The 24,744-nt window shown below is 40.2% G+C and overlaps 2 protein-coding genes across 2 annotated transcripts in view; one reads left to right on the top strand and one right to left on the bottom strand.

The window, feature by feature from the left end:
• Positions 1 to 24,744, bottom strand: part of SNX18 (sorting nexin 18) — a 282,915-nt gene that overhangs the window by 11,709 nt on the left and 246,462 nt on the right. The window lies entirely within an intron of this gene.
• LOC132362233 (chondroitin sulfate proteoglycan 4-like) lies at positions 3,112 to 23,435 on the top strand. The gene is made up of 4 exons (XM_059916379.1): positions 3,112 to 3,477; positions 4,129 to 6,429; positions 8,747 to 8,910; positions 23,282 to 23,435. The coding sequence occupies exons 1-2, from the start codon at positions 3,309 to 3,311 to the stop codon at positions 5,148 to 5,150; spliced, it is 1,191 nt and encodes a 396-aa protein (XP_059772362.1). The 5' UTR covers positions 3,112 to 3,308; the 3' UTR covers positions 5,151 to 6,429; positions 8,747 to 8,910; positions 23,282 to 23,435.

Here is a 24,744-nt window from a genome sequence, read left to right as displayed (position 1 = left end):
TTTCTCTCTCTCACTCTCCCATGTAAAATAAGTCACTTTGTTTTGCACAATTTCTCACTCTTAAAATGACTTTTCAAAACCAGAACCTAAGACAGACCTCTCCTCCACTAGGCTCCTGAAATACACAACTATGTTTAAGACTCTTCCCCAGTTACTTCCTTCAGAAGATTTCTGACCTTCATCACCACTCTTCCCATCTATGAGAACCATTCTTTCCCTGGGACAACCTTACAGTAGATATCAGAAGATCTTAGATTATTCTAATAACTTGTTATATATTTTTAGGGAAGCTAATTTTCACTTAACACCAAAGGAGTAATGAGCACGAATGACCTGCATCCAAGAAAACCTTCCCTCCTGGTTAATAGACTCTGTTACTTTTAATATTAAGAAACTGGATCTCTTTTGCCTTATAATATTGTGACTCTTAAGCATAATGGGAACCTTTAAGAAACCATCCTCTGGTCTGAAATCCATGGCACAGTCACCCGCTTCTAGGAGGAGGAATATATTTATGATTGATCTTTTGTCATAAATCTTAAGCTAGGAATAGAAATGGTAGATCTACTACATAAAACTGACTTTAGGGTTTTCCTGGTGGCGCAGCGGTTGAGAATCTGCCTGCCAATGCAGGGGACACGGGTTCGAGCCCTGGTCTGGGAAGATCCCACATGCCGCGGAGCAACTAGGCCCGTGAGCCACAACTACTGAGCCTGCGCGTCTGGAGCCTGTGCTCCGCAACAAGAGAGGCCGCGACAGTGAGAGGCCCGCGCACCGCGATGAAGAGTGGCCCCCACTTGCCGCAACTAGAGAAAGCCCTCGCACAGAAACGAAGACCCAACACAGCCAAAAATAAACATAAATATATAAATAAAGAAATTGACACTACTTTAAAAAAAAAAAAAAAAAACTGACTTTATTCCCTAGGAGCTTCTGGGGAATTAAGTTACTAGTTAGTACCAGAAATTACTATCTTTGGAGAAACTCCAATTTCTCACGAGTAACCTTGCTTTTCCTATTAGGAAATATTGAGAGATGATATATTCTTCTCCCCACTTAAAATCCCCAAGTGACAGCACTTCCTTGCTTTATCCTTGAATAGGATAAGACACAAAAAATCTCCTCAACAACAGTTTTGGCCACTCTGGGAACATAGGTCTTTTCTTCCATGAAACTCACTAGTCAGAAGCCTTTCTGGTTCTAGATACATCCACTGTAACGAGCAGAGAGTCAGAGCAATGCATCACCAAACCTCTGTTAATTAATACAGTACAGTCATCACTACATATCTGCAGGGGATTGGTTCCAGGACAACTGCCCCCTCCTCCCCGACCGCCATGGGTACCAATATCCGAGGATGCTGAAGTCCCATATGTAAAATGGAATAGTATTTGCATATAACCTACACACATCCCTCTGTATACTTTAAATCATTTCTAGATTACTTACAATACCTAATACAATATAAAAGCTATGTAAATCCTTGCCAGCATGTGGCAAATTCCAGTTATGCTTTTTGGAACTTTATGGAATTTTTTTTCCAAATATTTTTGATCCGTGGTCGGTTGAATCTGTGGATGTGGAACCTGTGGATATGAAGGGCCATATTTCCGATACTGGCTGATGAAACAAACTCAACTTCTCTCTAAATTATGTAATAATTTATCCTCAGCACGTTTGACGTGGACACTCAAGTACTTCGGCAGAACCTACCTGTAAGTTCAGATATTATAACAGATAGCAGGTCAGAAAAAGATGTGACCTATAGGAATTAAGGGTCGAATATTTTCTCTCTAGCCTTCCCTTCTGTGGTTGCAGTTTTAGAACATTCAATCACTGCTGTTGAGGGAAGGACTGCCCACATGGTATCTGGACAACACAACACTGGGCAGAACCCATCTCCATCCAATGAGATAAAAAGGACATTGATAGGCCACAGGCATTAGGGACTTGGATTACATCTTGAAAAATATCTTAAGCCAGGTGGGGCAGTTTGAAAATCAATGAAAATAATACTTGCAATGGAATGAAATACATCATATATTAAAATTCATGAGCTGATGATTCTTAAACAAACAGAACAATGTTTGGAGATTGGAGCCAGGGGACTCATCTCCTGAAAAATGATATATAAAGGGAACGAATCAAACACTTATCCTGTCTTTCCTGCATGTACTGTGCAACCAAATAGCTGATAAGAGAAAGTTCTCTATAAATAGAAGAATTACAGATAAGAATGAAGAAGGAATGATAAGATAAATAATATCAGTGTTTTGCCACTGCAAAAATAATGAGTTTAGGCAATTGTATCAATGAGTATGTAAAACTATTAGTTGATAGGCTTATGGGGAACTTTAAGATAGTTGGATCAATCTGGCAGCACTTGAAGCCACTTATCAATCTTAACACATCCAAAAGAGAAGCAGCCCAGCGTTATTTTGCCTTGCAATGCAATGCAAGAGGAAATATACAATACAACATGTAAAACATTCTTACCAAAAAATTGAACCTGATTCTTATTAAGCCTCTAGATTTAACCGGTAGTATATAGGAAATATAGGGACCAGAGGAACATGCTAAACAACACCATATGGATGCAATCAGCAAAATCCAGAATGTAGGAAACTCAAAAGACAAATAACCCAAGTTCTTCAGCAAATAAATTACAAGAAAAGAATTAGAGAAAGGGAACCTATAGATTAAAAGAAACCAATGAGAAGTACCAAACAAATGTGAGGTGTGGACTTAGGATCCTGACTCAAAGCAACTATGTTAAAAAAAAAAAAAAAAAGACATGTACTAGACCGCCAGAGATATTTGAACACTACACTAACTGAATATTTGAAAAAAGTCATCTTTTACTAATACTAGAGCATGTACAGATGAAATGATATGATGTCTGTGATTTGCTTCAAAATAATCTCTTGGGCAGAAAAGTGGGTAGGAGTACATATGAAGCAAGATTGGTTGGGAGCTGGTAGTTATGATGCTGACATGGAAGTGAAGGTTCATTATAAACTTTTTATAATATATATACCTTAGGCATTAGTCATCTCAGAATCAATGTACTTTTCTTTCTCTGATAAGTAGATCATTTTGGTAATAGAATCACTTAGGTTTGACCAATAAGTTAGCACACTTTTAATGTTCCTGAATTTGCATGGAAATGTGCAGTAGTTTGAGGAGGGGTAAAGTAAACCCTGAAAAGACATGTATCTCCTCCAATTAGCATATATGTTCATTCTTGTATTATCCCTCAAACCAGGGGCTGATTTTTCTTACTATCTGGCCAGGTCAGTGAGCAGCTGATGTTATACCAGCATGTAGACTGGGAAAACACAGGCTGGACTGCAGAAGACTCTTTCATGTTCACAGTGTCCTCCCCACCAGCAGCTCTAGGCTCTGAGGAGTTTCCTATAACTATTTCATATGAAATTAATGAACCTGGTCGGCAGAGTCGTTTGCTTGCAAATACAGGTAATTCCACCATGATATGGTCAGTACCTTATCTCTAATTATTAAAGTAGGGACAATTTGGAAATACATCTTTTCCTTTTTAATTGTCAATGCCAATGTATCCACCTTTGAAATAAAACTTATATGGCTATAAAAATTTGTTATTTCTTTATGTGTGTTCTTTCTCTGGGCCTCTGCTTTTTCCTCTCATGTGCCTCAATAGTTGTAGTGGGGAAGGATGGCAAATTAGCTTTACAGAATTCTTATTTGTACCTCCAAATGGAGACTTCACCATGCCCATGACTGAAAACTGTTGATGGAAAATGAAAATAACAAATAGGGCAAGTTCTTGAAAGGAAAGGGGTATTGAAAGCTGCACCTGTTTCCATGGCAAGAGAAAGTGCAGTAGTAGGTAAGTTAGGAGATGAACACGTTATAAGTGAATCTCAAGGTTTTAAAACTCTCTTACTTGAAATGTTGACTTAATAGTGTGGGTGTGTGTATTTAAAATTTACTTTTTTCGTATGCCTTGGGTAGCAATGCTAATTCAGGTACCAAGGTGTTGTGAATTATCCACTAGGACAGGCAAATCTGAGGGAGAAAAAGTCTTACAGCTGTCATTTGAAAATTCTAACGAGATGCCACTTTGGTCTTTACGTTTGTTTTTAACAGGAGCTGTTGTCAAGGGAGGAGACAAAGTTCTCATTGGCCAATCTAAGTTGGATGCTTCCAACCTCTTATTTAAATTGCCCAAATCTCAGCGTTCTTCATATGAAATTTGGTTCCAAGTTACATCTCTTCCTCACCATGGAACTATTATGGTTGGGGAGAGAAATATTACCAAAAGCAAACCCAATTTCTCTCAGTATGTAATTAATAAACTTGGACTCACATACCTTCACGATGACTCTGAATCACTAGCTGATAATTTTACCTTCGCCGTTTGGCCCAACCCAAAGAGCAAGTCCACCACTAAGCCAGAGGCTGACTTTCTTGAAGAGATGTTTAACATCACCGTCACTCCTATAAATGACCAGGCACCAGAATTAAAGACAAAAGGGCTTTGGTTGAAAGTTCTGCAGGGCAATAGGTTGGTTTTAGGACCTGAAAACCTAAAAGTGGAAGATCCAGACAGTCCTCCAGAGGAGGTCAGGTATATGATCATCCGTAATCCTAATAATGGCTTTTTGGCAATGGGTCACCGTCCACACATACCTGTTCACCATTTCACACAAGCTGACATTGATAACTCTCAGGTGTGGTTCATACAAAATAGAAGCCCATTCTCCAGAGTGTTTTACTTCAGTGTGACTGTTGGCCAACACTGCCCACTCTACAAGCTCTTCCACCTGGATGTCATCCCCATCTCCATCACCCTTGTGATGAGGGTGATGGACCTCACTGACCTACTTCTCCCACAAGGCCAGACAACCGTTCCCATCACCAGTGCTCACCTGTCAGCAGTGACCAATGGGAGGAGCCCCCAAATCACTTACAAGATAACATGGCCCCTCCAACATGGGTATCTGCTCGTTGAAAACCAGGTGGTCATCAGCTTTGGACAGGAGGATCTGAATTCAGGAAAGCTCTCTTACCACATGACAAACCTCACTGCCTCAGAGGACCAGCTACGGTTCTCACTGTTTACATCAGAAAGCAACCTGACAGGACAGACACTGCGCATCAGGGTGTAGCCTTTACTGCGGGTTATGTCAAATCTGACAGTTGCCAACAGAGTGGCCCATCAGCTGAGAAGAAAGGACCTTGATGCTACTGAGCTTGCTAATAGGACTAACAGTGATCCCAAATTTGAAGTGACAGAACCCCCCGTCCATGGCAGACTTGTACGAAGAGTGGCCCGGGGCACTGCAATGGAAGACACGACTCTGTTCACTCAGAAGGATGTTGACCAAGGACTGTTGATGCTCGAGCCACACGCCAATCTAACCGGCACTGATAGGCTGAATGACTCCTTCACGTTCCTGCTCAGGGCAGCCCACGTACATCCAGCGACAGGTTGTTTCCCCTTCACCATAGTGCCACCTGACCCCTTTCTTTTGCAGAATTTTACCCCTGATGTTTCTTTACTAGTCACTGCAGATAACCTTGTGACTTCAGGTCTCTCTCAGGAAAAGCTTGTGGTTTCCTCAGGACCTACAGCACAGACAGGAACTCTGGGGAAGCTGACCCAGACCAGATGGAAGGAAGCAGATCCCTGGGGACGACACAGTGGTGAAGAGCCCACTCTGGATGTCAAGGCCTCTCCCACCAGAGTCATTTGGCCACCAGATGCCACCAAAGCCAGCCCTGGGGCACCCACCCAGCCCAGGGAGGGCAGTCTCCTTCTGATAATCATCATACCATTGGCAGTGGTGGTCTTCCTGCTAATAGTAACTGCAGTGGCGTTGTGTGTCTGGCTGCTGGGCCAGAAGACAGAAAAGGCAAAACCTCTTATTAAGCCCCAGATCAACCTAGAACCCACACCCCCAGGTCCTAGGCTGGAAAGGAGCATAGCTGTTCCCACTGTCACAGTGACGGCTCTTCTAAAAAGCTCCAACAGTCCTCCAGTCAGTCTTTTCAGGGCCCCACAATGTGAGCACATGGAAAAATCTCCAGTCATTGAGCCAGTGGAAAAATGTGCTCCTTGGGAGACATGGGTGAATCTGGATCCTGACATGGTCAAGCTCTGCTGACAAACCAACCCAACATTGAAGCACAACCAGTACTGGGTGTAGACTGAGGGTGCTTTTTCCTTACTGACCACCTGCTGTGTGCCAGGTACTGGGATACAAAGACAAAGAAATGCTGGTTGGATCAACTGAGAAAAGCCCAGCCCTGCCATCCCTTGGTGTTCTGTTGTAGCTCCATAGTTAGGTGTTGGCAGGTGTTTACTGTAACTTTTGTACAACACTCATGTTATGGGCTGTCCACAATGAGCTTTGTGTACCCTCTTCTGGACCTGATGCTCTGAGTGTACGTAAGATTTTGCCACTATTTAAACCCTTTACCAAGGTGTGACAGAACATGCTGGCCCGACTGCAGATTAACATGGGAGCTAGAGTTAGTGGAGGAAGGCTTTGGCTGTTTTTCACTGAGGATTCACTCTTGAGTGATTCAACGAGGAAGTACAAGAGCTGTTTCTGCAAGTAGGAGTGGTAATTTATCATATCAGTGAGTTTGTTTCTAGTGTTTTTCTGTAACGACTTTTCCTCCTTGGAGTCTCTAGCTTTGACTTCTTAATGCAAGAAATGCCTTGGTGCTCCAGATAGTACAATAGTCTGGCCCCCTTTGCAAGCATTCATTGAACACATTGAGTTTCAGCAAGAGGATCTGTCTATTCTGATTTGTAACATCAAGCCTATAGTACAAATATTATTTGAAACCCTAAAGAATAGGTTTAATGCTTTTGTTATACCTCAGTATGGCTTCATTTTACAATGAACTGAAGTAATGGCAAATTTGTATTTGACTTGTCTAGTTGAGCCTACCATTGGCCGACTCAGCTTCAGTTTCTGTAATTGTAAAATGGTGACATCAGTACTTCTATTAGTTAGGAATGCTTTGGGTAGCAAATCACAAGACATCTGCCACGAGTCGGGTTTAGGTTGCACATTGGCAAACTTGCTCTGTGCAGGACCATATAGTAAAAATATTTTAGGTTTTGTGGGACACATATGGTTGCTTTTTAAAAATTTTTTAACAACCTTTTAAAAATGTAAAAAACAATTCTTATTTCCTGGATGTGACCCACAGACCATAGGTTTAGCTAAGCAATAAAAGTGTTCAATTATTTCTACAAACAAGCAGCCTGAGGTGGACATTCCAAGGCTGGTTCAACAGTTCAAAGATGTCGTTGGGAACTGAAGCTCTTTTGTTCTTTCTGCTTTACCTTCCTCAAGCTATTGGCATTTCATCCTTTTGTTTAGTTCCTTGTGATTGTGAAATGGCTGCTGAAGCTCCAAGCAATACAGTCCCACTCAAAGGCAGAAATCCTAGTGGGGGAAAAGGAGAGACTTTTTCTTAGAGAGGATCTTATTTATTATTATTTATTAATATTTTTTAAAGTCTTGAGGCCTTCCCAAATATTTCCCCCGCTTTTTCATCTCATTGTCTAGAACTGAGCAACGTGATTCCCATCCCTTGACCAACCATTGGCAAAGGGAAATGGGATTCACGTGACTGACATCTCTTCTGGGGCAGGGAGAGGATTCTGCCAGGTCAGAGATCAATGAATCAGCCCACCATGTAATTAGGGAAGGCTGGGAAATGGCAATTAGATAGGCAATGTGTAGGATCTACTCTTAAGTATTGAAATACTTGGGAAATTATTTAATCTTTCAAATTGGCATCTACTTTAATATCTCCTTTTCATATTTTAAATATTTTCTTAAAGCCAGTGTTTCTAGCGTGGGGGAGGAACTTCCCCCTAAGGGGCATTTGGCAATGTCAGGAGACATTTTTGGATTTCACAGCTGGTGCTGCTGGCATCTAATGAGTACAAGCCAAGGATACTGCTAAATATCCGACATTGTACAAGACAGCCCCCGTGGCAAAGAATTACCTGGCCCAAAATGTCAATAATGTTAAGGTTGAGAAACTCTCGTTAAAGCCATGATGTAGAGTTTTCTTGTATACCCAGCGAAGGATTAATAAACCCATTACCACGTCTAGGCAAAAAATTGTATTCTAAAAACAGAATGGAAGGGTGAAAATTCCATAGTATGTTTGAAATTGTTATTGGCTAATGGTAAACATGAACATTTTTTAGAGAATGTATTAAAAATCAAACAAAACTTGAACAGACTCATTTCTTTATATTCCTTGCCTAAGTAAAAACATTTGCCTTGTGTTAACAGGTGGAGCACATCAGGAGAAAAAGAAAAAAAGGAGGGTAGGATATTTACAAAGGTAAAGATGAGGTCAAAGTGTCCCCAAAATTCTGATGCCCCTGATGTGTTCCATATGGAAAAGGCTTTATTCTCACCTTCTCCCTTTCTGCTATTCTAGGTTGCTTTTCTCTCCCAACCCAATTTTAACTGTTCTTTGTGGAAACAGATTTCACAGTCTACAGAATAAATGGAAGCATAGCATATGTGGGCCTAGAGACAACTACCCTTGTCTTAGATCCTTGGATGTAATGCCACAGACAACTGTTGCCACCACCCCTGGCCATGGACAACTGTTGCTGAAGAAGACTTCTCCTCTTCCAAAAGTGATTCCCTCTTGCATTTCTGGATTCCTCAATTTTATATAGCCTCCTCAAGTGTTTTTTTGTATTTGATCCCTTTAGAAAGGAGGAGGAATGAGAGTCTTAACCCAAGGTTGGCTTGATCACTGTGCAACTGAGAACTGTTATTAGGCCTGTCCTAAGCAGTGGGGCACTCAGAAGAAGCAGAATGGCAGTGCTTGAGTTTATACACACAGAGAGAAGGCTGAGGAGCATCTTTGCATCTGGTAAGTGGGCCTTTGCTCTCCCTTGACTGGGCAAGGAGAATACCTGTTCTTTGCAGAAGAGCCAGACATACTTGGCTCTGTGACCATGTTGGCCTCTTCCTTGCTTCAGCCATAAAATCTCTGGAGATAGGACTACCAGCCTGGCCAAACAAAAAAGTCTGATTTCCTTCCTCTTTTTCCTGTTAAATCTGCAACTCCAGGCAAATAAATTTGGTGTCCATATTGGAATGAGACACACACAAATGCTTTAAAATGATAATTCACATTGTTTATGAGTGTGCCTGCTACAGCAAGGACATCAGTGTGAGATCCAGATGTCAAGAATCAGTCATTAATCATGTAATTCATATGGAGCTTGGGAAGATTTCTTCCAGAGGATCTGGAATAGTCTACCGATTTGCATATGGGTTCAATTTAAAAGGCAACAATGCCTATCATTTGGTGCTGGCTCAAATAAAACATGAAATAAAACATTTTGGCAAAGCCTTGTTTAGTGTTGGAAATTGAAAATCAGTCTGAAATGGTTTCTCCCATATGTAGAGCTATAACTGCATAGTCTCAATTCTGAATTCATAATGAACTCAGTGCTTCTTAAAAAATGACTGGTGATTTAATAAGTGGATACTAAGGGGTAATATGAGAAGAGTAGCTAATTTTGCTTAAGAGAAAGTATACTTTGGGATGGGCTCGGAGTGGAGGGTCTAATGTTTTTCCATATCTGGAGGCTTTGGCAGATTCTAACCTTTCAGAGATCCTGCTCAGACACTTGGGGGTACTTCCTTAGAGTCGTGCATTAATTAGGCAAAATGGAGATGACACAGAAGCTGTTCTTCAGATTTCTGAGGCTGAAGTGGACACATTTGGAGAGTGGATGGTAGGTAATGGGATGTGATGGAATATATCAGATGACATTCCCTAAATTTGGGGATGGGGCTGCACTACACACCTCCTGCATCTTTCAGAGGTGTTGTAATTAATAACGAGGTTTGGTTTGGACCTGTGTAGGGAGAGATGTGGGAATAAAAGTGGGCATGGAGCCCACTGTGTGGCATGCTGAATGCTGGAGACTTTGCTAGCCTGCTCAAGAACACCACTGGCTGTTTCATGGGGACCTGGAAGAGGCTGCCTTCTCGTAGTGATCTGCAAACATTTATTAGGCACCTACTGTATGTGAGATGCTAGATAGTTGGTACTGCTTCTAGATACTGAAGATGCAAGATTTTGTCCTGAAAGGAAATTTTTGGTCTGTTTCCTCTATTGTCTCCTCCAGAATCACACAAGGAATGCCAGGAGAAAAGAGGGTACAGAAAGAGGACAAAGGGAGACAGAGGTTAGGAAAGGGCTTTGTGTTTTCACTTGAAGCACTCTTAGGTAAATGCTGCCTACCCAGTGGTGCAGCAAGAATTACGAAGCTCACTGGCCCATCAACCTCCACATTTCTCAGCCCCACCTTGTATATTCTCACAGACCTAGTGACATGGCAGTGTGGTTAAACAATAGACTCTGGGTCTGTTTTGGATCCTGGCCCTCTGCTTCCAAGCAGTGTAACTTTGAGTAACTTATTCAGTCTCTCTGAACTTTAGTTTCCTCAGCCAAAAAATGGGGATAATATTAGCACCTGTCTCTGGGTTTTGTTAGGATTTAGTGATATAATCACTTGATGTTAATATCATCATCGTCTGTGTACAGTATTTTCAATGCATCAGGCACTATACAAAGTGCTACAGAGGAATTTTCTTACCTAGGGTTTTAATGCATTTTAAAAGAATTAACACATTAAGTCACTTGAGTAAACCAGAGGCTCATATTCTACCCAAGTAGTGCATTACTGGCAGTGGAATTCCAGTTGGGTGATTTAGGGATAGATGAGTTTGTTTTTAAGAAGAGGAGCTTCCCAAATGCTCATACTCTACCTACAGGCAGGGCTTTCCCCTTCATCTTTACGCAGAGCCTTGGCAAGAAAATGGATGAAGGAAAGAGCACGCCAGGAACACTCACAAGGGGCAGTCTTGAGCTTGGAGGTATTGATGGTTCTCTGTCTTGTAGAGGGTGCTGAGCTGCTGATAAAATACCCTGCACTGTTCTCTGGCTATCCAAGTAGCATCCAATCCCTACATCAACCAGCCTCTTGATTTTGAACACCTACCTCCTCTTCTTCCTCCCAACCCAGTATCTTCAGGCATTCATGAGCCAGTAATTTTCAAGTCCAAAGCTGGCAAAGGACTGACACTGAAAAAAAATTAATATCCTTCCTTGGCAGAAAAAAAAAAAAAAAGGTGCCGCTTACCATCACCATGATTTCATTTCTAAGGTAAGGAAGGAATCTTATAATAAAGAACCTTATGGAAAAAATAAGCAGCTTTATGAAAAATTCTCTCCTTTTTCCAGACTTGACCTTGGCCTGGAAAAACCTTAGCACACACCAGCAGGGTCAGGAACCCCCCTGCCTTGCCTATGGATGTGTGGTCAGAGCTGAAGGAGAGGCAAAGAAGAGGGAACTCAGCCCCTTAATGTCAGTGTTTCTTATGGAGATGTAGTCAGGAGTACGTGGTGTGTGTGTGTGTGTGTGTAGGAGTGAGGGTGAGGGTAATTTGCTACTTTAGAGTCCAGACAAGGCCAGCTTCATGGCCATGTACAACCAGTGCAGTTACACAGGGCCCACTCTCAGAAGGACCCTGGGCTTGGCTTATGCTCTGCTGTCACCACCTGGAAATTCTAATAATTTTGGAACAAACACCCCACATTTTCATGTTTCATTGGACCCTGAAAATTCTGTACCTGATTCTGAGACCTCACAGAACTTAGGTGCTAGTTGCACCAGACACCTCTTAAGCATTGTTTCAGATTCTCCGAAATTGGCTTCCTCCTCTAACTATGGCTGAGGCTACCAGTTCCAGGTGTGTTCACAGCTATAAATGAGTGTATGGTGTGCCTTGTACCTTCTACCCTGGGTCCCTCTGTCTTCACACCATGCCTGTGGGAACTTTTGTTTGCACACCCCGGAAGCAGGGAGAGTTAACTCCCCACAAGACAGCCCTTGGCCAGTGGCAAAGTGGAGCTGACAAATAAATACTTCCTCCTTTCATCCCATGGGTAAACAGTTGTAAAATGCATTCTGTGAGGCTTCTCAGAGTGTCCAGAAGATTGAGCATAAAAACGTTGGTATGGACACTTCCAGTCCTGTTTATTAACCCTGCCTCTCTCACAGAGCAGCCTTTGCTTTGGAGGAAACCTAGGCTAAAATAATAGTTCACATTCTCCTAGTATTGTGTGCTCCAGGACTATGGACCCTGGGGCTCTTGGTTCCTGCATGAGCCTTAGGCACACAGTTACCCTCTGGATTACTTGCCTCTGGACCACTCCTTGCAGGACCCTTTATCGGCAGCACCTCAGGTCTGCAGGTGGGAGCCAGGAGGCCTTGTGCTGGTGGGAGCCTTGGCCATTTTGGCATCATGCTGAGAAACTAGGCTTTTCCCAAACCACCTTCTAGTTGAAAATCCCTTTACTCTTTTTTTTTAAAAAATTTATTTATTTATTTATTTATGGCTGTGTTGGGTCTTCGTTTCTGTGCGAGGGCTTTCTCTAGTTGCGGCAAGCGGGGGCCACTCTTCATCGCGGTGCGCGGGCCTCTCACTATCGCGGCCTCTCTTGTTGCGGAGCACAGGCTCCAGACGCGCAGGCTCAGTAGTTGTGGCTCACGGGCCTAGTTGCTCTGCGGCATGTGGGATCTTCCCAGACCAGAGCTCGAACCCGTGTCCCCTGCATTGGCAGGCAGATTCTCTGCCACTGCGCCACCAGGGAAGCCCCTCCCTTTACTCTTAATTACAGTTACTCTGCTGGTCATGTTAGGTCCCAGAAACAATAACTTGTTCACCACAACTTTTAGCAAGTCCAAGATTTAATGTGTTTTGTAATATTTTAAAAAGACTCCTCTGCATTTCATCTCAGCATTGCTTGTGTTTTTGCACAGCAAAGACTACATCAGCACTTTAAAAAAAATTACAGCTTTATTGATATATTATTTACATACCATACAATTCATTCAAAGCATATAGTTCAATCGTATATTCACAGAGCTGTACAGCCATCACTATGCTCAATTCTGGAATATTTTCATCACTTCAAAAAGAAGCCCTGGGGACTTCCCTGGTGGTGCAGCGGTTAAGTATCCACCTACCACATATACCCTGAGAAAACCATAATTCAAAAAGAGTCATGTACCACAATGTTCATTGCAGCTCTGTTTACAATAGCCAGGACATGGAAGCAACCTAAGTGTCGATCAACAGATGAATGGATAAAAAAGATGTGGCACATATATACAATGGAATATTACTCAGCCATAAAAAGAAAAGAAATTAAGTTATTTGTAGTGAAGTGGATGGAACTAGAGTCTGTCATACAGAGTGAAGTAAGTCAGAAAGAGAAAAACAAATACCGTATGCTAACACATATATATGGAATCTAAAAAAAAAAAAAAAAAAAGGTCATGAAGAACCTAGGGGTAAGACGGGAATAAAGACACAGACCTACTAGAGAATGGACCTGAGGATATGGGGAGGGGGAAGGGTAAGCTCTGACAAAGTGAGAGAGTGGCATGGACATATATACACTACCAAACATAAAATAGATAGCTAGTGGGAAGCAGCCGCATACCACAGGGAGATCAGCTCCGTGGTTTGTGACCACCTAGAGGGGTGGGATGGGGAGGGTGGGAGGGAGGGAGATGCAAGAGGGAAGAGATATGGGAACATATGTATATGTATAACTGATTCACTTTGTTATAAAGCAGAAACTAACACACCATTGTAAAGCAATTATACTCCAATAAAGATGTTAAAAAAAAAAAAAGAATCTGCCCGCCAAAGCAGGGGACACAGGTTCGAGCCCTGGTCCAGGAAGATCCCACATGCCGCGGAGCAATTAAGCCTGTGCGCCACAACTGCTGAGCCTGCGCTGTAGAGCCTGCACGCCACAACTACTGGAGCCCACATACCTAGAGCCCGTGCTCTGCAACAAGAGAAGCCACTGCAATGAGAAGCCCACGTACCGCAACAAAGAATAGCCCCCGCTCGCTGCAGCTAGAGAAAGCCCGTGTGCAGCAACAAAGACCCAAAGCAGCCAAAAATAAATAAATAAATAAATAAATAAATAAATAAATAAATAAATAAATAAATAAATTTTTTAAAAAAGCCCTGTACCCATTGGCAGTCACTCTTCATTTACCCCCAAGTCCCCCAGTCCTAAGCAACTACTAATATACTTTCTGTCTCTATGGATTTGCCTATTCTGGACATTTCATATAGGTAGAATCATACAATACTTGGCCCTTTGAGACTGACTTCTTTCACTTAGCATAATATTTGCAAGGTTCATCATGTTGTAGCAAGTATCAGTTCCTTTTTGTGGCTGTATAATGTTTCACTGTATGGATATACCACATTTATTTATCCATGCATCAGCTAATGGACATTTGGGTCGTTTCCATGTTTTTTGGCTATTGTGAAAAACGATACTATGAATATTCATGAACCCGTTTTTTTGTGGCTATATGTTTTCGTTTCTCTTGGATATATACCTAGAAGTGGAATTGCTGGGTAATATGGTAATTCTGTTTAACCTTCTGGGAAACTGCCAGACTGTTTTCCAAAGTGGCTGCCACATTTTACATTCTCACAAGCAACATGTGAGTGTTCCAATTTTTATACATCCTCGGCAACACTTATTATTTGTCCTTTTGATTTTAGCCATCCTAGTGGGTATGAAGTGGTATCTCATTGTGTTTTTTGCTTGTTTCTTTGTTTGTTGTTTTTGACTGTGCCATGTGGCTTGCAGGATCTTAGTTCACTGACCAGTGATCGAACCTGAGCCTGGGCCCTGGCAGTGAAAGCGCCGAGTACTAACCACTGGACTGCCAGGGAGTTCCCTCATTGTGATTTTGATCTGCATTTCCCTGATGACTAATGATGTTGAACATCTTTCCATTTACTCATTGGCCATTTGTATATCTTCTTTAGAGAAATGTCTATTCAGATCCTTTGTTAATTGCATTATGTCTTTTTATTCTTGAGTTATGAGAGATATTTATATATTATGGATAGTAATCCTTATCAGATATGTGATATACAAAAGTTTTCTCCCATTCTGTGGATTGTCTTTTTACTTTCTTGATGATGCGCTATGAAACACAAAAGGTTTTAATTTTGATGATGTCTAATTTATCTATTTTTTCTTTTGTTGCTTGTACTTCTGATGCAGTATCTAAGAAAATATGTCCTAATCCAAAATCATGAACATTAATGCCTCTGCTTTTTTGTAAGAGTTTTATAGTTTTAGGTCTTAAAATTAGATCTTTGACTCATTTTGAGTTCATTTTTATACACGGTGTATATGTTGTGAAGTAGAGGTCCAACTTCATACTACAGCATGTAGATATATATTTGTTTTAGTACCATTTGTTGAAGAGACTATTATCTCCCCATTTAATTGTCTTTGCTCCCTTGTCAAAAATGAGTTGAACATAAGAGGTTATTTCTGTAGTCCCCATTCTAACTTATTGATATTTATATCTATCCTTATGCCAGTGTCATCGTGTCTTGATTACTATAGTTTTGTAGTAAGTTTTGAAATTGGGAAGTGAGTTCTCCAAGTTTATTCTTCTTTTTCAAGATTGGTTTGCCTACAAATAACATACAAGGGAATCACCGTAAGGTTAACAGCTGATCTTTCAGCAGACACCCTACAGGCCAGAAGGGAGTGGCAAGATATTTTTAAAGTGATGTAAAGGAAAACCTACAACCAACATTACTCTACCCAGCAAGGATCTCATTCAGATTTGATGGAGAAATCAAAAGCTTTACAGACAAGCAAAACTTAAGAGAATTCAGCACCACCAAACCAGCTTTACAACAAATGCTAAAGGAACTTCTCTAGGCAAGAAACACAAAAGAAGGAAAACATCTACAATAACAAACCCAAAACATTTAAGAAAATGGGAATAGGAACATACATATCGATAATTACCTTAAATGTAAATGGATTAAATGTTCCCACCAAAAGACACAGACTGGCTGAATGGATACAAAAACAAGACCCGTACATATGCTGTCTACAAGAGACCCACTTCAGACCTAGGGACACATACAGACTGAAAGTGAAGGGATGGAAAAAGACATTCCATGCAAATGGAAATCAAAAGAAAGCTGGAGTAGCAATACTCATATCAGGCAAAATAGACTTTAAAATAAAGATTATTATTAGACTTTAAAATAAAGAGACAAGGAAGGACACTATACAATGATCAAGGGATCAATCCAAGAAGAAGATATAACAATTGTAAATATCTATGTACCCAACATAGGAGCACCTCAATATATAAGGCAAATGCTAACAGCCATAAAAGGGGAAATCAACAGTAACACAATAATAGTAGACAACTTTAACACCTCCACTTAAGTGGACAGATCATCCAAACAGAAAATAAATAAGAAAACAAGCTTTAAAGGACACATTAGACCAGATGAACTTAATTGATATTTATAGGACATTCCATCCAAAAACAACAGAATACACTTTCTTCTCAAGTACACACAGAACATTCTCCAGGATAGATCACATCTTGGATCACAAATCAAGCCTTCATAAATTTAAGAAAACTGAAATCATATCAAGCATCTTTTCCAACCACAACACTTATGAGACTAGATATCAATCACAGGAAAAAAATTGTAAAAATTACAAACACATGGAGGCTAAACAATATACAACAAAACAACCAAGAGATAACTGAAGAAATCAAAAAGGAAATCAAATAATACCTAGAAACAAATGACAATGAAAACACGATAACCCAAAAACTATGGGATGCAGCAAAAGCAGTTCTAAGAGGGAAGTATATAGCAATATGATCCTACCTCAACTAACAAGAAAAATCTCAAATAAACAACCTAACCTTACACCTAAAGCAATTAAAGAAAGAAGAACAAAAAACCCCAAGGTTAGCAGAAGGAAAGAACTCATAAAGATCAGATCAGAAATAAATGAAAAAGAAACAAAGAAAACAATAGCAAAGATCAATAAAACTAGAAGGTGGTTCCTTGAGAAGATGAACAAAATTGATAAACCATTAGCCAGACTCATCAGGGAAAAATGGGAGAAGACTCAAATCAACAGAAGTAGAAATTAAAAAGGAGAAGTAACAACTGACACTGCAGAAATACAAAGGATCATGCTGGGCATATACAAGCAACTATATGCCAATAAAATGGACAACCTGGAAGAAATGGACAAATTCTTAGAAAAGTACAAACTCCTGAGACCGAACCAGGAAGAAATAGAACACATGAACAGACCAAACACAAGCACTGAAATTGAAACTGTGATTAAAAATCTTCCAACAAACAAAAGCCCAGGGCCAGATGGCTTCACAGGCGAATTCTAGCAAACATTTAGAGAAGAGCTAACACCTATCCTTCTCAAACTCTTCCAAAATAAAGCACAGGGAGGAACACTCCCAAACTCATTCTACAAGGCGACCATCACCCTGATACCAAAACCAGACAAAGATGTCACAAAAAAAGAAAATTACAGGCCAATATCACTGATGAACATAGATGCAAAAATCCTCAACAAAATACTAGCAAACAGAATCCAACAGCACATTAAAAGGATCATACACCATGATCAATTGGGGTTTATCCCAGGAATGCAAGGATTCTTTAATATATGCAAATCAACCAATATGATACACCATATTAAGAAACTGAAGGATAAAAACCATATGATCATCTCAATAGATGCAGAAAAAGCTTTCGACAAAATTCAACACCCATTTATGGTAAAAACCCTCCAGAAAGTAGGCATAGAGGGAATTTACCTCAACATAATAAATGCCATATATGACGAACCCACAGACAACATCATTCTCAGTGGTGAAAAACTGAAACTATTTCCTCTAAGATCAGGAACAAGACAAGGGTGCCCACTCTCATGACTATTATTCAACATAGTTTTGGATGTTTTAGCCACGGCAATCAGAGAAGAAAAAGAAATAAAAGGAATCCAAATTGGAAAAGAAGAAGTAAAGCTGTCACTGTTTGCAGATGACATGATACTATACATAGAAAATCCTAAAGATGCCACCAGAAAACTGCTAGAGCTAATCAATGAATTTGGTAAAGTAGCAGGATACAAAATTAAGGCACAGAAATCTCTTACATTCCTATACAGTAACAATGAAAAATCAGAAGGAGAAATTAAAGAAACACTCTCATTTACCACTGCAACTAAAAGAATAAAATACCTAGGAATAAACTTACCTAAGGAGGCAAAAGACCTGTATGCAGAAAACTATAAGACACTGATGAAAGAAATCAAAAATGATACAAACAAATTGAAGGATATACCATGTTCTTGGATTGGAAGAATCAACATTGTGAAAATGACTATACTACCCAAAGCAATCTACAGATTCAATGCAATCCCTATCAAACTACCAAAGGCATTTTATACAGAACTAGAACAAACAATTTTACAATTTGTATGGAAACACAAAAGACCCCAAATAGCCAAAGCAATCTTGAGAAAGAAAAACGGAGCTGGAGGAATCAGGCTCCTGGACTTCAGACTATACCTCAAAGCTACAGTAATCAAGACAGTATGGTACTGGCACAAAAACAGAAATATAGATCAATGGAACAGGATTGAAAGCCCAGAGATAAACCCACACTCATATGGTCACCTTCTCTTTGACAAAGGAGGCAAGAATATACATTGGAGAAAAGACAGCCTTTTCAATAAGTGGCGCTGGGAAAACTGGACAGCTACATGTAAAAGAATGAAATTAGAACACTTCCTAACACCATACACAAAAATAAACTCAAAATGGATTAAAGACCTAAGTGTAAGGCCTGACACTATAAAACTCTTAGAGGAAAACATAGGAAGAACACTCTTTGACATAAATCACAGCAAGATCTTTTTTGACCCACCTCCTAGAGTAATGGAAATAAAATCAAAAATAAACAAGTGGGACCTAATGAAACTTAAAAGCTTTTGCCCAGCAAAGGAAACCATAAACAAGATGAAAGGACAACCCTCAGAATGGGAGAAAATATTTGCAAATGAAGCAACTGACAAAAGATTAATCTCCAAAATATACGAGCAGCTCATGCAGCTCAATATCAAAAAACAAACAACCCAATCCAAAAATAGGCAGAAGACTTAAATAGGCTTTTCTCCAAAGAAGACATACAGATTGCCAACAAACACATGGAAGGATGCTCAACATCACTAATCATTAGAGAAATGCAAATCAAAACCACAATGAGGTATCACCTCACACTGATCAGAATGGCCATCACCTAAAAATCTACAAACAATAAATGCTGGAGAGGGTGTGGAGAAAAGGGAACCCTCTTGCACTGTTGGTGGGAATGTAAATTGATACAGCCACTATGGAGAACAATATGGAGGTTCCTTAAAAAACTAAAAATAGAACTACCATATGACCCAGCAATCCCACTACTGGGCATATATCCTGAGAAAACCATAATTTAAAATACATGTACCACAATATTCATTGCAGCACTATTTTCAATAGCCAGGACATGGAAGCAACCTAAATGTCCATCGACAGATGAAAGGATAAAGAAGATGTGGCAATATATACAATGGAATATTACTCAGCCATAAAAAGGAATGAAATTGAGTTATTTGTAGTGAGGTGGATGGACCAAGAGTCTGTCATACAGAGTGAAGTAAGTCAGAAAGAAAAAAGAAATACCGTATGCTAATGCACATATATGGAATCTAAAAAAAACGGTACTGATGAACCTAGTTGCAGGGCAGGAATAAAGATGCAGACGTAGAGAACAGACTTGAGGACACAGGGAATGAAGGGGGGGGAAGCTGGGACAAAGTGAGAGAGTAGTATGCACATATATACACTACCAAATGTAAAATGGATGGCTAGTGGGAAGCTGTTGCATAGCACAGGGAGATCAGCTTGATGCTTTGTGATGACCTAGAAGGGTGGGATAGGGTGGGTGGGAGGGAGGCTCAAGAGGGAGGGGATGGGGATATATGTATACCTATAGCTGATTCACTTTATTGTACAGCAGAAACTAACACAACTCTGTAAAGCAATTATACTCCAATAAAGATATTCATAAAAAGAAAAAGATTGGTTTGCCTATTTGGGGCTTCTTTAATTTTCATATGAACTTTAAAATCAGCTTGTCAATTTCTGCAAGGAACACAGCAAAGATTTTGATAGAGATCTCATTGAATCTGTAGATAAATTTGGGGACTATTACATCTTAACAAGTCTTCTGATCCATGAACATAGGATGTCTTTCCACTTATTTAGGTCTTTTAAAATTTCTTCCAACAATGTTTTGTTGTTTTCAACATAGAAGTCTTGCACTTCCTTGGTTCAATTTATTCCTAAGTTTTTATTCTTTTTGAAGCTGTTGTAAATGCAATTGTTTTCTTAATTTTCATTTTTCTTAATTTTGTAGTGTACAGAAATACAACTGATTTTTGTATGTTGATTTTGTAACCTGCAACTTTGTTGAACTCTTTTAATTTTAATTGTTTCTCAATGGCTTCCTTAGGATTTTCTACATAAGACATTATTTCATTTGCAAATGCAGATGATTTTACTTTTCCAATCTATTTTCCTTTTATTTCATCTTCTTGCCTAATTACCCTTACTATAACTTCCAGTACAATGTTGAATATGAGTGGTGAGAGTGGACGTCCTTGACTTGTTCTTGATCTTAGGGAGAAAGTTTCACTCTCTTGCCATTAAGTATATTGCTAGCTATAGGGTTTTTGTAGATGCCCTTTATCAGGTTGAGGAAGTCCCCTTCTATTCCTAGTTTGTTGAGTGTTTTTATCATGAAGCGATATTGAGTTTTGTCAGATGTTTTCCTGTATCTATTGAGATGATCATGTGATTTTTGTCCTTTATTCTATTGATATAGTGTATGACATTAATTGATTTTTAGATATTTAACCAACCAATCCCACTTGGTCATGGTATATAATCCTTTATATATGTAATCCAATATATATATATATATATTTCTGTGTTTATTTTTTTCAGTATTTTGGAGGATTTTTGCATTCTATTGGTATTAGTACTCTTGCTATAAGCCTCTCATTTCAGGGGCATGAGCTCAAAAAGAAGAATGTGTATTGAATAGACATCAAATAATTTTTATCTAGGAAGGTTTGTTTTATTGTGGAATAAAAATAGAATGTATTTGGGCATTTAAAATGTTTGAGTCTGTAAGGGAGAAGCTGAAATATTTGTCTTGCTTTAGTGCACAGATCACATTTGGAAAGGTAACTGGTATTTGAGTAGACCTCTGGGACAGGAGTAACCACCAGAACAATGCTGGAGAAGTTGACCATATACCTTTCTACACTAGGGGGCTGTGTCTGCTGCTGCCCCTTCCCCAGCTCACCCCACGTGATTGTTGAAGGTTAGGATGTTCTAGCAAGCTGGGAGAGCCAGGAGGAAGGCAACCTTTGTTTGCTTTGAGGATGGATTCAAGATCACAGGATACTAAAATGGAACATTCAGTTGAAACACCAAGGCAATCAATATCACAGTTCAAAATAAAGGGCTTCACCACAATAAAATCTTTTCAAAAGAAGTGATAGAAAACAGGCTAGATGACTCTTAAACTCTTCCTTGGCATTTTGGGTGGAAAATAGTCAGAAGTTGGAAATGGGTGAAGAAGAATTTGAGAGAAAGCTGTTCTTTTGCCATGAGTTCTACACAACCTTTACCTTCAAAGGAAGATCTAGGAGTATCTGAACTTTCGAGCTTATGGAAAGGAGCTTCAAGGGATCTACTTAGAGAGCTTAATATATGTCTCCTGCATCTGAGGAGCACAGAATAATCTAAAGGGTGAGAGAGAAACCTATTAGTTGCCTTCATGGTGGTTAAAAGGAGAGATACAAGATTTCCAGAGATGTCAGGCCATTGAGTGGGTACAGTTAGTCCTGGGCTTATCATAGTTTGACTTACGAGTTTTAGATTTGATAATGGTGCAAAAGTGATACTCATTCAGTAGAAACCATACTTCTGATTTTGAATTTTGATCTTTTCCCAGGTCAGCAATATGTGGTAGGTATTCTCTCATGAGGCTGGGCAGTGGCAGCGAGCTGCAGCTCCCAGTCGGCCATGTGATCACAAGGGTAAACAACCAATACACATATAACCATCCTGTACCCATACAACCATTCTGCTTTTCATTTTCAGTACAGTATTCAATAAATTACATGATTTCAACGCTTTAATATAAGATAGGCTTCGTGTTAGGTGATTTTGTCCAACTGCAGGCTAACGTAAGTGTTCTGAGCACATTTAAGGTAAGCTAGGCTAAACTATGATGTTCCATACGTTAAATGCATTTTCGACTTACAATATTTTCAACTTATGATGGATTTATCAGGATGTAACCCCATCGTAAGTCGAGGAAGATTGGCACATGAATGTTTCTTGTGGACCAGATGTGGATCCAGAGAGCAAGCTGGCATGTGGTTATCTTGTTTGAGACAGTGGTCTAGAGAAGCATGGAGACCTAAGACCTGAGTGGAGGGAAACTGGATTTCTAGGGAATGAGGAGAAAAGGAAGTGACCAGTCAGAAAAAAGTTGCATTTGCCCTTCAAGAAATCGCAGATGAGAAATCTCTAAGATCTCTGAAGAACCATGTCACAGCCCGTAAAAAAAGTCAACTTTAAACATGTGGGGGAATAAGATCACAAATTCTAAACTTTATGACAGTACCAGGGAAGTAGAAACTTTTCTGCTCCCCTGGCCTACTCACCCTGACTGTACTTCAGCTCTTGAGGGGTTGAAACCATAAAAGCCAGAGGAAGGACTGATATGAGAGGAGACAGACCCTTTCCTTCCTTGACTTCAGACCCAAACTGTAGGAGGGGGAGAAGCCACAACTTAAAAGCAAATTTGAAATTTTGACTATTACATAAGGCTAGACATTTTAATGATAATCTGAAATTGTGATTTATGACTTGAAGTGACCCTAGAGTTGTGTGTATTACTCAAGAGTGACCAGAAAATTCTTGAAGACTTCCCCTACCCTGGGCGTCAAACTCAGCAGACATGGCCCCTCAGAGCTGACAGTGGGGGGACAGTGGAAGACAAAAATGAAGTTGTTTTCTGCTGACACTCTATGTACTGCCTGTTCAATATAGTGTTTGCATGAGAATGATGCCTTTCTATTTGTCAGAACCACACCATGGCCACAGGGCTGAGTGCCAGATGCTATTGAGTTTTATTCCAAATTCGGTTTCACTATAATAATGCCTTATCTATATTCTATTTCTTCCAAGGGGCCCTGTCTGACCACTCCAATTAGATGACCTCAATCACTGCAATGGATATATGTCCTTCTTTCTGGCCACCGAGCATTGGAACGTCCTTCCTATGTCTGGGAAATCTCCCATTTTATGAAGTAGAACCCCCTCCAGGGACAGAAGCTGAAATGTCAGGTACTCAAGTCCCAACCTCCCTGCAGTGGTTGTACAAGCGTAGCCAGCAATGGGAGGAGGCAGGGACTGTCCGGACTCCGTTCTGGTGACAGACAGTGGCAGCAGCAGCGAGAGAGAAGAGGGACTGGTGTTGTGGTGTGGGTGGAGGAACCTGCGGTGTCTGTTCCCAGAGGGGGCCGCGGAGTCTTTGTTGGCCCAGTTCTGCCATGTGGGCTTGGCAACAGTTCCTGGCTCTGTAGCCACCACACCTGACTCTCCGGTGCTCCTGGAGATTCAATGAGCTTCTCAGTGAGCTTTTTCATTTTTTTTCTGAAGTAATTATAGATTTACAAAAAAGCTACAGAGATAGTAGAGAGAGTCCTCATATCCTCTCACCCAGCTTGTCCTAATGTTAACATCTTATATAACTATGGTACTTTTGTCAAAACTAAGACACTAGAGTTGGTATGACACTATTATCTAAACTACATACTTTATTTGGATTTCACCAACTTTTCCACTAAGATCTCTTTTCTCTTCCAGGATCCAAATCAGGATACCACTTTCCTTTTGGTTGTCATGTCTCTTGGGTCTCCTTTCATCTGTGACAGTTTCTTATAGTCTTTCCTTGTTTTCTAAGAGAACTGGTCAGTTATTTTATAAAATGTTCCTTAAGTTGGACTTATGTTTTCTCATTATTTGACTGGGATTACGGATTTGGGGGAAAAACACTACAGAGGTGAAGTGTCTCTTTCCTTCAAGTGTTAAATATCAGGGGGTTCATGATATCCACATGACTTATCACTGGTGATATTAACACTGATGGGCTCGTTAAAGTACTGTCTGTCAGGTTTCTCCACTGTGAAGCTACTATATTTCCTTTTCCATACTCTATTTGTTAGAAGGGAGTCACTAAGTCCAGCTCACACTTGGAGAAAGGGAAGTTAAGTTCCATCTGCTGGAGGGGGCATGTGTTCACATATTTGGAATTCTTCTGTAAGGGAGATTTGTCCTTTCTCCTTCATTTATGTATGTATGTATGTATGTTTGTATGTATATACGTATGTATGTTTGTATGTATATACATATGTATGTATGTATCTATCTATCCAATTCTCAATCTAGCACAAGAAAAGGGCATTTGTTAGTAAAAATTCAGAGAGAAATCTTAGGACCCAATGGCAGGAAAAATAGCCAGCATGATAGGGTCTACAGAGATATTACAAACTGAGACAAGAGACCACATGGCGGAAACAAGAGAGATGCTCTCTGTGGCCTGCTCTATTCCCTTGGCAGTGGACTGGCTTCTGCTACAAGGTTCTTAG

Source organism: Balaenoptera ricei, chromosome 3, assembly GCF_028023285.1.
Source record: "Balaenoptera ricei isolate mBalRic1 chromosome 3, mBalRic1.hap2, whole genome shotgun sequence".
Lineage (NCBI taxonomy): Eukaryota > Metazoa > Chordata > Mammalia > Artiodactyla > Balaenopteridae > Balaenoptera > Balaenoptera ricei.
This window is presented reverse-complemented; position numbering and strand designations above follow the sequence as displayed.

What these genes read in the sequence shown, in the direction of transcription:
- LOC132362233 (XM_059916379.1), top strand. Translation starts at nt 3,309, where the DNA reads ATGTTATACCAGCATGTAGACTGGGAAAACACAGGCTGGACTGCAGAA. An exon ending in TCGTTTGCTTGCAAATACAG is followed by an intron (nt 3,478 to 4,128) that starts GTAATTCCACCA and finishes TGTTTTTAACAG; the next exon opens with GAGCTGTTGTCAAGGGAGGA.